At 53.4% G+C, this 13,090-nt stretch overlaps 7 protein-coding genes across 7 annotated transcripts; 3 read left to right on the forward strand and 4 right to left on the reverse strand.

Moving 5' to 3' along the window:
• Positions 1 to 535: 535 nt before the first annotated feature.
• On the reverse strand, positions 536 to 1,312 carry BO80DRAFT_456105 (uncharacterized protein; the record flags this gene model as incomplete). The annotated part of the gene is made up of 3 exons (XM_025722151.1): positions 536 to 583; positions 641 to 1,135; positions 1,181 to 1,312. 3 exons carry the CDS (start codon positions 1,310 to 1,312, stop codon positions 536 to 538), a joined length of 675 nt encoding a protein of 224 aa, XP_025574305.1.
• A 1,524-nt stretch (positions 1,313 to 2,836) lies between these two features.
• Positions 2,837 to 4,679, forward strand: BO80DRAFT_111834 (alpha-amylase). Its single transcript, XM_025713424.1, has one exon. The coding sequence runs from the start codon at positions 2,944 to 2,946 to the stop codon at positions 4,588 to 4,590; it is 1,647 nt and encodes a 548-aa protein (XP_025574306.1). The 5' UTR covers positions 2,837 to 2,943; the 3' UTR covers positions 4,591 to 4,679.
• Positions 4,680 to 4,767: 88 nt separating this feature from the next.
• Positions 4,768 to 5,715, reverse strand: BO80DRAFT_409210 (NAD-dependent epimerase/dehydratase family protein; the record flags this gene model as incomplete). Its single annotated transcript, XM_025717876.1, has 1 exon — positions 4,768 to 5,715. The coding sequence occupies exon 1, from the start codon at positions 5,683 to 5,685 to the stop codon at positions 4,768 to 4,770; it is 918 nt and encodes a 305-aa protein (XP_025574307.1). The 5' UTR covers positions 5,686 to 5,715.
• Positions 5,716 to 5,902: 187 nt separating this feature from the next.
• On the reverse strand, positions 5,903 to 8,383 carry BO80DRAFT_494415 (IlvD/Edd family dehydratase; the record flags this gene model as incomplete). Its single annotated transcript, XM_025723872.1, has 3 exons — positions 7,363 to 8,383; positions 7,161 to 7,315; positions 5,903 to 7,116 (listed from the first exon to the last, which is right to left on the reverse strand). The coding sequence occupies exons 1-3, from the start codon at positions 7,954 to 7,956 to the stop codon at positions 5,904 to 5,906; spliced, it is 1,962 nt and encodes a 653-aa protein (XP_025574308.1). The 5' UTR covers positions 7,957 to 8,383.
• On the forward strand, positions 8,078 to 9,197 carry BO80DRAFT_477032 (Phosphoenolpyruvate/pyruvate domain-containing protein; the record flags this gene model as incomplete). The annotated part of the gene is made up of 3 exons (XM_025723251.1): positions 8,078 to 8,506; positions 8,556 to 8,648; positions 8,728 to 9,197. The coding sequence occupies exons 1-3, from the start codon at positions 8,353 to 8,355 to the stop codon at positions 9,195 to 9,197; spliced, it is 717 nt and encodes a 238-aa protein (XP_025574309.1). The 5' UTR covers positions 8,078 to 8,352.
• Positions 9,198 to 9,312: 115 nt separating this feature from the next.
• Positions 9,313 to 11,561, reverse strand: BO80DRAFT_445999 (uncharacterized protein; the record flags this gene model as incomplete). The annotated part of the gene is made up of 6 exons (XM_025721526.1): positions 9,313 to 9,931; positions 9,987 to 10,374; positions 10,429 to 10,950; positions 11,001 to 11,305; positions 11,365 to 11,453; positions 11,508 to 11,561. The coding sequence occupies 6 exons, from the start codon at positions 11,559 to 11,561 to the stop codon at positions 9,313 to 9,315; spliced, it is 1,977 nt and encodes a 658-aa protein (XP_025574310.1).
• A 250-nt stretch (positions 11,562 to 11,811) lies between these two features.
• BO80DRAFT_111874 (uncharacterized protein) lies at positions 11,812 to 12,995 on the forward strand. The gene is made up of 2 exons (XM_025713425.1): positions 11,812 to 12,723; positions 12,772 to 12,995. The coding sequence occupies exons 1-2, from the start codon at positions 12,147 to 12,149 to the stop codon at positions 12,822 to 12,824; spliced, it is 630 nt and encodes a 209-aa protein (XP_025574311.1). The 5' UTR covers positions 11,812 to 12,146; the 3' UTR covers positions 12,825 to 12,995.
• Positions 12,996 to 13,090: the final 95 nt, after the last annotated feature.

The raw sequence follows: 13,090 nt of genomic DNA on the forward strand, positions 1-13,090 counted from the left end.
GTACTGTATCACAGAGGACGTCATGTTGGCTGAATCCGGTAGGTAAAAAGCACTACAGATTGAGAATCTATAATATGTTGAGACATGCCATTTCTACCTTCTACGCCCGAGGCTAAGAAGGGATATATTCCTTTTAGCCTACGTAGTTCTTGACATAATATGAAGGTCTTAGTCAAGTACGTTGAACAAGGGAGTATATTGGAATCTGTCAAGAACCACGTAGACCAAAAGGAATATATCCCTTCTTAGCCTCGGGCGTAGAAGGTAGAAATGGCATGTCTCAACAGAATCTTATGATGATGTTCTGGATACGATCCGGGACTGACTATATACTCATATTTTGTCATGTACTTGCAAACTTCAGGTAATATAGAATTCTTACGGATGTCAATACCGACCAACGCCGAGCCGTTCGAACAAGACTTTGTAAGAGAGAATCTCTAGCACAGAAGCTGTTACTTTTATGTAAATACCAGCAATGCAGCAACGCAAATTCGTAATCCCGAGGATGAAACACCCAAAGGGCCGGAAACATTCAATAGAATTTTGTATTGGGAGGAAGACCTTGTCTTTGGTCCTCCCGCTAGAAAACCAAAATATTAGACCATGCAGTCTCAAACAGAATACAGGTGGGACAAACCAAGGCGTCGCCGAAGCTGGCAACAAGGTCATCTTCATATCCACTGTACTTTTCCTCTTCAGGTCCCACGCTGTGGAATGTCGTTGCAACATCGAAGTCCACCCACACCAGTCTCTTGTCACTCCCTCGCGTCACTAGAAGGATATTCCTGGGATAGATATCCCTGTGGTGAACATGAGCATGATGTATCTGCTTCATACCTTCGATGGCCATGTTATAGAGGGCCTCCGAGTAATTGACACAGTTTAGGCTTTCGGCGGCGGGAAGGTACTCGAGAATAATTGCTCTCGGGTGCAATGCATCATGAACGAAATCCCGCAGGAATGGCCGAAATGCAGCTGGGTCGAGCCGATCGATATGACCATAGAAATGTGGAACAAAGCCGCTGTCACATACGCCATATTGGAGTAGATTCTGGTAAGCTTTCAGCTCACAGCGATATCGATCTAAGTCTCGGCCCTTCTTCGTACATCCGGGGTCCCCGTTATCGTGATACTGAGCTATCAGCGACGGTAAAGTGAGAAAAGCTCGTCGACTTACCAGCTTCATAGCGTACGTTTGACCGTCCACTTTTATCTCAAAAATTGAGGAAGCCGGGGAGGCTGCAATCTCCCTTTCTATTTGTATGTCTGAAGGCTCGGGATTTACCAGGAGATTTTTGGCTAAGCGCATGGCGATTGTACTGGTACCTTGGACAGACATGATTGACGCAAGGAACGGTATACTGATGGGAGTTTCGCACGACAGGGGATTAGTTACGAGGTCGTGACCACCTACAGTCTCGCGCATAGCTCCAGGCATTCCGAAGCGGTGAGAAAAGGCAATATTCAAGTCACGTTACATGTGATGGGGGAGCCAAGCAGAAGGCCAAAATAGATGATTCTTCTGGACCAATGAGAAGCCGGAGCTGCGAATTTCCCTACCCAGGAGCGGACCTAGTGTTTCTCAGCGCTGGCGCGCTTCGAAAATTACAACCCTGTGAAAGTCTAGAATTGCGATACAAGACCATACGCCATCCTGAGATAAATTCCTATCGGGTTTATCGTGAATTAGTTGAGTGGATTCTTGGCGAGACAGTTTGGAAAAGAAATAGCCCAAGGAATGACACTGGTTTTGCAAGGAACTGGAGCCACACCCTTCTCCGCTCTTTGTTTGGGAAAAGGCTTGCTTCCATAGCTATAGGAATCCGCACCGCTTCTGTAGAATTTGTACTGTCTCGTCCCGTTGCGTATGGGTATATTGTTGTTCATATTCAGTCCTTCCTTCATGTCGGAAAGTCACGATACATGATAGACCTCATTCAGAATCAGCAATAAGGGGTTGATTCTCAATCCAGCCGACACGTGACGACTTGTTCAATGTCAGAACCTTCGAGAGCCAAACAGCAAGAATGAGACAACAGCTGCCAATGGCCCAGTATTTATCCACCAAGCTTCCAGCGAAAAGCTTGCCGGGCGGGGCCGATCCGGTCACAGCTTATGAAAGTTGGCCATGGCCGGGCTGTCGTAAGCCGGGCCCACCCCTGAATTTTTCCCACCTATGGTAGCCATGTGGTGGGGCCGACCCGGGGGCTCGACGCAATGTGACCTTCCGGTGCCTGAACATCATCACACGCGCCCCTTTTGATACTTCGTGGCCGGATGAGCTTGGCCCGGAATTGAACGGTAATCCCTTGATCGAACCACAAGTGAAGACCTCAATACCTAATGAAACCCTGATAGCTTCATCTGAATAAAAAGCCCAGGTATCTGAAAAGGCGTTTGCTGTGAAGAAATCGTGAATGTGGAGTCCCACGCCAAGTATTTTTAGACCGCACCCCCACCCACACCTGGTGAAATTGCCAACGCAGTCGGCTTGGTAGGCTGGCAATCCTGGCGTAGGCTTGACATGGCTTCAGGAAGGATCAATCACCTCCCATTCTTAGAGCGGTTGATTTCTTCTACTCCCCTATGGACATTATTGGACGGACAGAATTGGTCTCGTGCCAATTCTCAAAGATGGACGAGCGATAACATGCTAAGCCTTCTGCAGCGGGCCCTATCTTGCCCGGTGCGCACGCTCCCGGGGCTTGCCTCACGCTTGCCTTAGTATAGTATCGTCTTCGCCCCAGTCGGTTGCCTGGTCTAGTCACTCCTTTTCTCCGCGTTGTCCGACCCGGCAGTAATTAGCACACGCGGCCTCCTCATTTCGCAACGATCCCAACTGCACTTCCGATCACCACCAAACACACTCCTTACGAAACCAACCACCTCCACCAGGGGGTTTCGAGCGCAATCAAGCTCGGTTCGCCCACCACATTCCTTATGTTGCGGGTTTCGAAGTCTCTGCGCGGCCAATGGCTCGCGACCCTCCTTTGGGGCTGCATTCACCCCGCCACGGCCGCAACCACCGAGCAATGGAAAACCCGTTCCATCTATCAGACCATGACGGATCGGTTCGCTCTGACCAACGGTTCGACCACTGCTGCCTGCAATACCACGGAATCCAACTACTGCGGTGGGTCATGGCAGGGGACGATCGACAAGTTGGATTACATTCAGGGGATGGGATTCGATGCCGTCATGATCTCCCCGGTCGTGCAAAACGTGGACGGGCGATCACAAGATGGCGAGGCCTATCATGGCTACTGGCCGCTGGATCTCTACGAGGTCAATTCCCACTTCGGGACCCGCGAGGATCTGTTGAACCTGAGCGCGGCCCTGCACGCACGGGACATGTACTTGCTGCTCGACGTCGTCATCAACAATGTGGCCTATATGACCGACGGTGAAGATCCCGCGACCCACATCGACTATACCGTCTTTCCCCAGTTCAACGGCTCGGACTATTTCCATCCGTATTGCCTCATTACCAACTGGAACAACTATACCGAGGCGCAGTGGTGTCAAACGGGTGATAACTATACCGCGCTGCCGGATCTCTACACCGAGCACACCGCCGTCCAGGACATTTTGATGACCTGGAGTCAGTCGGTCATTAGCAATTACTCCGTCGACGGACTCCGAATCGATGCCGCCAAATCTCTCACCCCTAGCTTTCTGCCTACGTATGTGGATACCGTGGGCGGGTGGATGACCGGCGAGGTGATGGAGTCGAATGCCACTATTGTCTGCAACTATCAAAAGGAGTACCTGCCGAGTCTGCCCAACTACCCACTGTACTATTCGATGATCACGGCGTTTTTGAACGGCGAGCCCGATACGTTAGTCGAGGAGATCAACACGATCAATAGTCTGTGCACCGATGTACCGGCCATGGTGAACTTCATCGAAGATCAAGATATCGACCGCTGGGCTTATATGAATGACGATATCATGCTGGCCAAGAATGCTCTCACCTTTATGATGCTGTTCGATGGCATTCCCTTGGTATACCAGGGCTTGGAACAATTCATCGCCTATTCCAACCGCGCGGCGCTGTGGCTCACGGACTATGACACCAACACGACGCTGTACAAGCACATTGCATCCCTCAACGCTATTCGCAAACAGGCCATCAAGTTGGATTCCAGCTACATCAATTCGCAAACCTATCCCATCTACCAGGGCGGTAGTGAACTGGCCTTCTGGAAGGGTAATGTCGGCCGACAAGTCATTATGCTTTTATCCACCCAGGGCACCAACGGGTCGGCCTATAATCTGACCCTGCCGAAGACCTATGGCGCCGGCATCGTGGTCACGGAGGTGCTGAACTGCGTCAACTATACCACTAATACCTATAGTGAACTGATCGTGCCGATGGATAAGGGCGAGCCCCGGGTGTTTTTTCCGGCCTCCATGCTGCCCGGAAGTGGTCTGTGTGGATATGATGTGTCGAATGTGACGTACTCGGAGTTGCGACTGGCTGCTACTTCTTCTTCTTCGGGTGGTGATCCTATCGTCCCGTTTGTGTCGAGAGGGTTCGTGCCGGTTTTCTTGGCCGTGATTGCGTTTCTATTTTCTGGATTATAATCAGTTTGGCTGGTCATCGCAGCGGATGGGATTACTCCCTTACCTCACTTGTTTCATTCTTGTATATAATACCATACCTAAGCCATACGCATATTCAGTATAAATACCGTTTTAGTAAACCCTACATATATACCTCTTGCAACAATATACCTACCCTCAATATACACCACCACCCAACTAAGCTTCATAATACCTCCTCCAACAATGCCCCTCCCTAAACCCCAACACCTCCCTCACCTTCCGATTACAAACCGGCGCCTCCTCCCCCTCCAACTCCCTCGTCACCAGCGTCCCCGGACACACCCTCCTGAGAAACTCCCCCGTCGACCCCCCCACCCCATTCGTCCTCGTATCATTCACCGCATTAAAAATCTGAAACCCCAATCCATCCCTCCCCACCGCCAAATCACATATCTGCCCCAGATCCCGCGCATCCATATACGACCACCCATGCGCTTTCCACTTCTCCGGCTCCTCCACGTACGATTTAAACAATTCCCCTTTGTATTCGTGTGGTGCAATGACCCGACCTAATCGAAGCACGTAGATATCGTTGCCGAATCGTCGCGCGAACCCCCGCGCAATTCGCTCTCCGCAGATTTTCGAGATCGCATATGTGTCCATCGGGTTTGCGTCGACGGTTTCATCGACAGGGAAGGAGGGGAAGTCGATGTCGCCTTCGGCGAAACTGACGCCGTAGACGGTTATGGAGCTGGCCAGGATGAGTTTCGGGATGTTGAGGCGGCAGGTCGCTTCGATGATGTTGTACATGGATAAGGCGTTGCCGCGGAAGGTTTCGTTGTCCGGGACGATCATGTTTCGGGCGTAGCCCGCGAGGTGGATTACCGCGTTGGGGAGTTGGCGGAGGGGTTCGTGGAAGGGTTCGGTCAGGTGGAAGTGGGAGCAGAGCGCGTTGTAGGTTTGCCCGCTGTCGGTGAGGTCCGCGCGGAGGGTGTGTACTTGGGAGGCGAGGGTGGGGTCCGGGATGGGCACCAGGTCGATGTTTAGGATGCTGTGGCCTTGGGCGAGCAGGTAGGTGATTATGTGCTGGCCCGCGGCGCCGGAGCCGCCTGTCACGATGATGCGTTTGCCCATTGTGTGAATGCTCTTCGTTGAGAGGGTTATGGGGGGGGGGGGGGGAGGGGAGCTGGGATGGGAAGCGGGATGGTAGATAAAGTCCCCCCGCATCTAAAGGCCGCGCTCGGACCGAGGAGGCGTGAGGCGGTCGGATGGTGACTTTCCGGGCTAGTGGGTACGTCTACGAAATATGGCTAAACGGATAAACGCATTATGCATGATAGGTAGAGGTATTGTTAATGATTATGCCGCGGTCCATCCCCTTGTTGTGCCAATTGCTGATACTTGACAGCCGTACGCAGCACCATGCCGTTCCCTAGCTGGTCCGTCTCCTGTCGGAAGATCTCCTGCCACGGCGTGCCACTGGGCACGATCTGGAAGCCCCCATTGGCTTCCAACACCTGTCGACGGCGTTGAATCTCCTCTGAGCTGAGGAGCATATCGACTCGCCGCTTCAGCAGGTCGATGCGAAGACGATCCCCGTCTTGCAAAATGGCCAGATTGCCTCCGACGGCCGCCTCCGGGCTTGCATTCAGAATGGAGGGACAACCTGAGGTGCCGGACTGCCGCCCATCTCCAATGCAGAACAACGCGTCGATGCCCTGCTTCAACAGCCGACTGGGCGGATGCATATTCACGACTTCCGCAGCTCCCGGGTACCCCCGTGGCCCGACACCGCGCATGACTAGGATGGTCCGCTCATTGATCTGGTCCATGTGCTCCAGTCGTCGGTGATAATCTTCCGGCCCGTCAAAGACAGCAACCGGGCCCTCGAACGCATCGGGATCTTGGGGGTCGGAGAGGTATCGTTGACGGAAGGCCGGCGAGATCGCACAGACTTTCATAATGGCCGAGTCAAAGAGCGTACCAGAGAGATGAATGAACCCAGCGTGGCTCATCAGCGGGTCATCGTAGGGACGGATCACCCGTCGGTCCCACGAATGCTTGCCGCGGATGTTCTCTGCTATGGTCTGACCGGTACATGTCATGGCATTCGGATGAATCTTTCCGGCGTCGAGTAGTTCAGCTAGAATGGCAGGGAGACCTCCCGCCCGATGATACTCCTCCCCCAGATACTCTCCCGAGGGCTGCATATTCAATAGCAGCGGAATCTCGGACCCGATCTGGTCCCAGTCATCCATGGTCACTCCCACCCCAACATGCTGGGCGATCGCATTGATGTGAATCGGGGCGTTCGTACTGCCACCAATCGCGGCATTCACGACAATGGCATTTTCAAACGCCTCGCGGGTCATCAGATCGCTGGGTTTTCGATCCGCTGCCACCATTTCCACAATCCGACAGCCCGTCTCGTAGGCACACTGCCCTCGCTCCCTGTATGGTGCAGGAATCGCAGCCGACCCGGGGAGGGCCATTCCCAACGCCTCTGCCAGTGCATTCATCGTCGACGCCGTACCCATCGTGTTACAGTGTCCGACTGATGGGGTTCTGCAGCCAGTCAGTACAGCCACTGCCAAGATCTGGGTACGTACCCTCGCGCGATGTAGTCCATGAACTCCTTGTCGTCGATCTCGCCTGATGCATACATCTCCCGTCCCTTCCACAGCACGGAACCCGAGCCTGTCAGCTTGTCCCGGGAATATCCATTCAACATGGGTCCCACGTTCATGCAGATGGCTGGAATGTTCTGCTAGGTGTCAGCATGGTTCGTACAGGATGCAGCCAGGCACCTACAACTGTCGCCGCGGCCATCAGACAGGCGGGAGTCGTCTTATCACATCCCGTAAGCAAGACCACTCCATCCAGAAAGTAACCGGTCAAGATTTCCACCAGTGACAGGTACGCTAAATTCCGATCCAGTGTCGCCGTCGGGCGCCGCGACGTCTCTTGGATAGGATGGGTCGGAAACTCGATGGCGATTCCGCCGGCGGTGCGGATACCTTCGCGAACCCGCTTAGCAAGTTCCAGGTGGTGTCGATTACAAGGCGCCAGGTCGGATCCTGATTGGGCGATTCCGATGATGGGTTTTCCAGCCATTAGCTCCTCTCGGGTGATGCCGAAATTAAAGTATCGCTCCATGTAGATGGCCGTCATCCCGGGATCATCGCGGCAGTTGAACCATTTCGATGAGCGTAGCGGCCGACCCGGGGTGCTGATCGGGATCTTGGGTTTTGGCTCTGTGCGGACCTTGAGCGTCTCCTCCAACTCACAATTGCGCTTCCGTAGCAGTTCGAGCTCTTTCAGGCAATCTTCGATGTTGATCGATGGTGGCGCATCTGTTGGCGCACAGGAGCAACCCTGGCACGTTTTGGAAGAGCCACACGGCATGGCTGCGATGGGAAACCGTAGATAATCTCTAGAACTCGAGGTGGGAAGAACCAGTCCGGGTGAATGACGAGCGCTGGTCCTTTATGCGCGCCGAAACATGGAGTCTCATCGAGCCCTGTAACCGCTACCCGCGGCACCGGCAATGCCAGTGGATTAAAAGCATCCGATTTGATATCCAGCAAACTAACCTTGAGGAGATGGTGGTGTTGTTGCGACCCTCGGAACATGAGTTTCCGGTCGGGTGGTAATGGCCCGGGCTACGTCATGCAACCACTTGGCTCCACCCGGCATTTCGTATAGCCCTGCATCGGTAGATCTCATCCGCCGTTGCTTTATATTAACATCTATCCCAGACAGGTGTGATACCATGTCAATTGAATATACATCTGCATCACCATGGACGGAACTAGTCGAGTAAAGAAAGTCCTCCAAGAAAACCGGGTCGCTCTTGGGGTCTGGCAGTTACTGCCCGGCAGCAACCTGGCCCGCATCTTGGCCCGGGCAGGCTACGATTGGGTCTTGGTTGACTGTGAGCGTGGAAATATTGGTGGTACGCCGGCCGGGAATTTTCTGTAGACGTTTGCTAATTGAGCTACGAGATGCTGCGATGCACGAGTCTGTCGCAGCCATTGCCGGATATGGGGTCAGCCCCATTGTTCGCGTCCCCGACTTTCAGAGCTGGATGATCAAACGTGCGAAACATTCTGATGTCTATACATGACCGAAGCAGCGACACTGATTTTGTGGATGCCGCCCGGTTCCCCCCTCAAGGGCGGCGAGGGTTCGGTTCCCCGTTTGCAATGGACCGTTTTGCCGTGGGCTCGACGGCCTCGCAGTACCTGGAACAGGCCAACGCGACCCTCCTGTTGGCGGTGCAGATTGAGACACAAGCGGCATTGGAGGCGGCAGATGCCATTGCTGCCGTCGACGGACTGGATTTGTTGTTCGTTGGGCCTTTCGACCTAGGCAACAGCATTGGCCACCCTGTAATGAATGGCGTGATCGATGCCGCCCTGGAGGAGGCCATCGCAACGGTTCTGCGGGCGGCTCAGGCAGCGGGCAAAAAGGCAGGAATCTACTGTGGTGATGGGGCTCAGGCAAAGCACTATGTGGACATGGGCTTTGATCTGGTTAATGTGCTGACGGACGTGGGTGCGCTATCGGCCTCGATGACCCGCGAGCTTGCCATAGTGACAGCGACGGCCCCATCCGCTGAAACCCGCGGTCCATATGGTAATTAGGCAATCACGTCGTATGGGACCAATCTCCTCTCACATCGTTTTGTAGGTCTATACAGGCAGGTCGTATTGTGTCAACGTATTTGCGGCCGGGCGATGCAGCGTGTATAAAGTTGTCTTACTGGCATACACCAGACAAGGACTGCATCCAACCATGTAGATCTCCGTCCACAAACAACCCCTCTGCAATTGCCTCGAGGTCCAGGTCTGATAGGTCCAGGCTGGGCAACTCTGCCACTCCCAAACCCGGGTCAATGGAATCCACTAGTTCCATAGCAGCCAGGGTATCACCATCTCGCCTCGTTGCACCGCTGGGGACCAGATGGTTGCTAATATTTTGATTGGGCAAATCTCCATCCGGAATGACAACTTGGAGCCGCTCAAGCAGTTTGTCCAGGTTTGCTCGTGCTTTCGCAGCGGCTCCGTACAGCCGGGTATGCTCGATCAGGATCCGTCGGCAAAACACCAAAGACTGGAACGCACTGGAATCAGGCCCTTTTTGTGCAGCTATGTGCGCATGGATTGTGGCGCTGATATAGGTTGCGTACGAGAGCATGTAGGGCGCACTGGCAATGGAGTAGTGCTGGCAATAGTCTCGCAGGATCTGCGCGATCTGGTTGGCAGCGCCTGTACAAGCGGCCACGCCTTCATGAGCCGGCCGGAAACGGTTCGACCCGCCATTCCGGTCGGTGACCAGGGGTGGATTGGACAGAATTATCAAGACATTATAGAGCGCCCTGAATGGTCCTAGCATCAGTAGGATTGGATGCATCTGGAGTAGACGGCACATACAACAGGCAACATGACTGAGGCAGTGGTATCTGCGGGCTTGGAGCGGAGAGATAGTCGACGGTTGGGGGCAGACCATTCCGCCATTTTGTGAGGTCCGCATTGATTTTCTCGGTCACCATGTGGCTAGGGCTGCCCGCCCGGTCGCGTGTCGAGACGGAATACAGCTCGCCCACAATGCGCTCAATTATCAGGGCCAACTCGCACAATTTGGTAAGGAGCGTGACATTGAGGGAGGGAACCCCAGGCCGAGACCCGGCCGGGGCGTAGGTAATACATTGGAATTCTTCCAGCTCGTCGTATTCGTCCCAGAAGTTGAGCGGGGTATTGAAGTCGACTTGCCGGAGCAGCGGATGACGTCCTTGAAAGAGGCACTGAATCTTATCAATCACTACTGAGGTCAGCTGTTGCATCTGGGATGAATAGCTGGATGGTCGTCACCCACGATAAGCGCCCCAGAGGACGCGCTTCCGGATCTCGAGCTCCTCTGCAGTCAGACGCGTTGGGTCGGACGGTAGGACATGCAGGCCTAGATCAATGAGCATGTTCAGGGAGTTTCCCGCGTAGAGCCACGATCGACTTCGCTCATCGCAACGTGAGAAGAGCGCATTGGACATGATCAGCAGGGCCTGCAGGGTTGTAATCTCGCTCTGGTCAAACATGAGTCGCAGAAGCTCGGTGAACCGCTGTCGGAACCGCCAGCCGGCCGTCGTGATGTCGTCCGGATCGGAGCAGAGTTCCGGTCGGGGATAGTGTTTGGAGACGACAAACAAGATGGCATTAAGAAGCAGGCGGGAGAAGTAAGGCCCCCCACAGGCCATGTCTCGCATGAATGCAGGGCGATAGATAATCTGAGCTGTGTACAGCTGGCGACTCCAGTAGATGGACAGCAAATGCATTCCGATCGCTGGGTCCACTCCGTCAAAGTCCAGTCGGCCTGCGGCCAGGTTGAGCCGTTCAAGCTGTCCTAGTGATATTAATTCGAGCCTGGATAAGATCTGTCGTCGATCGGCTTACGCTGTCTCGCGGCGGCAGCAAAAAGAGACTGGCGCGCGCTCTCTTCGGCGAGAGGCGCGTCTCCCCGGGGGGCTTCCGGCAAGAGTGTGGAATCATCATAGGCCGTGCTGGTGGGACCATGATATGGCGGTGGTTTGTTGGTTGGGTCACTATCACGAGCCTCTGGATGAGTAGCTTCGATAGGTGACGTCGGGGTCACTCGGGATATGCTCGGAGATCCCGGACTGCTTTTCTGCATATGGGCATATTGCTCGCGGAGTGCCTGGTTTTCCCGCTCGAGCTGAGCAATACGGTGGTTCGTTGGCCTAACGCCCGAACAGTCAGTCGTGGGTAATAGATTACCGGGGAATCGACCCTGCTTCACCTTTGTTTAGGTTGGAGGATGCCTTGCTGGCATACCAGGCCTTTGGTGGCGCAATTTCCACACGTGGGCTGCACCGAGTCGCATCTTAACTGCATCCGGGGAATTTGTTAGTGGCCGTGTTCGACCGCGGGGAGACTGATCACCTTTTTCTCACGACAAAAGAGACAGGCAACGGCACTGCGGCGGCGGGATGGCATGATGGATATCTGAGACTTAGTGTCCTTATGACAGATGGTCCATCCGAGCAATCAAATCGGGGAACTAGGTAGGAATCGAGATGATGGAGAAAGGACAAGGACGGTGGTGAAGAAGTGAAGTTGAGGCGGCACGGGATCCGCCGGTATCATGAGGCGGTATCGTACGGTATGGTCATGTTGCCTTCCATCTTTGACATTCCTGTCTCCATTCTACAGCAGTTGCTCTTCGAACATATCATTCCGAATCACCCACAGTCTCCAGATTGAAGTACTAAAGCACCCTAGGATATATATTTCACTGTGTGTTGTTGTTCTCATAATTTGCTTGCTAAATAGCCATGAGTCTTCTAACAATCCTTGCCATTTCTTCAATCACAACCGCTTTGGCTGGGACTACACGGCAAACACAAGCTCAGCCGTAGCATTCCATACCGTTTTCCATCAGATGGCCACCACTGAACATTCCTAGGGTCCCTCCGGGATCTTTTAACCGACAACGACACTTACCTACCACATAATGACACCGCGAGAGAGTAAGGTCATCCGCAGCCCTGGATTATAACTACAGAGTCACCATGACGCGCAATGATAGTTGCGCAATTATACGCCGCTTCAACTCTACTCAAGCAACACACACCACCCTCTGCACCCACCTCACCGAACCCAGCATTGCAATCACCAAACATGCTACAATATCCACGCAGACCCCGGAAGACGCTGACAGGAACCCCCAGACAGTCTCTTCCTTCGCTAGAGCGCCTCAGAATAAGGCCCTGGAAAACAAATTACAAAGAGTGTGATTTTCTCAGCCGCGCCACCTTCCCACCCCATTCACCGCAAGATTATCAAACAAATCCGTTCTCATACTGGGAAGAATACTGGAAGCGTATCTTCCGAACAAATAAGCCGGAGTACAATAATCATCTCGCCGCGATGGCGTATGAATACACGGCGTATCGTGAATATCACGCTGAGCCTGATCGGTCTTCTGCCTGGGTTGTGGAAGCGGAAAAATGGATTGATGGTAGAGGGCGTGAGTACTGTCGGATGATCCGGCATACTAGTTGTGAGTATTCTGGGGGCAGGACCTGCGGGTGGTCGAGACCTTTGGGTATTGTATTTGGGTTTGGGATTGCTGTTTATCTCTCTTGTGTCTTTTCCGGTAGGTGCATTAGCAGTGTCTGGGTATATAGAGCTGATTGTCGAATAGGGACACCTCGGCTATTGGGGAAGAACGGATGCTGGAACAGATCGTTCTGTTAAAGGTGATCTATCGAAGGTTATCTCTTATGGCTATGTAGACAGGGTTACTGGCGTTCTCTTACAGCTTTTATTTTCTCTCTCCATCCATACTACGTTCGGTATCTTTCATCAAACCTGAACTAATCTCTCTCACTCTTCTGCCCCTCACTGAATCATGCTAGTTATGCTATGTCGTACACTTTCTAGGCCTATGACAGCGATGGCTATTCTGCATAAACCAGACCATTGACAGAACAGCCCTATATGATGCCACCACCACAATACTA

The sequence above is a fragment of the Aspergillus ibericus genome (assembly GCF_003184845.1).
Source record: "Aspergillus ibericus CBS 121593 unplaced genomic scaffold BO80scaffold_25, whole genome shotgun sequence".
NCBI classification, from domain to species: Eukaryota; Fungi; Ascomycota; class Eurotiomycetes; order Eurotiales; family Aspergillaceae; genus Aspergillus; species Aspergillus ibericus.

Bases quoted from the DNA above. Each gene is read 5' to 3' on its own strand.
- BO80DRAFT_111834 (XM_025713424.1), top strand. From the start codon at position 2,944: ATGTTGCGGGTTTCGAAGTCTCTGCGCGGCCAATGGCTCGCGACCCTC.
- BO80DRAFT_111874 (XM_025713425.1), top strand. From the start codon at position 12,147: ATGATAGTTGCGCAATTATACGCCGCTTCAACTCTACTCAAGCAACAC. The intron at 12,724-12,771 runs GTAGGTGCATTA...ATTGTCGAATAG, and splicing joins TCTCTCTTGTGTCTTTTCCG to GGACACCTCGGCTATTGGGG.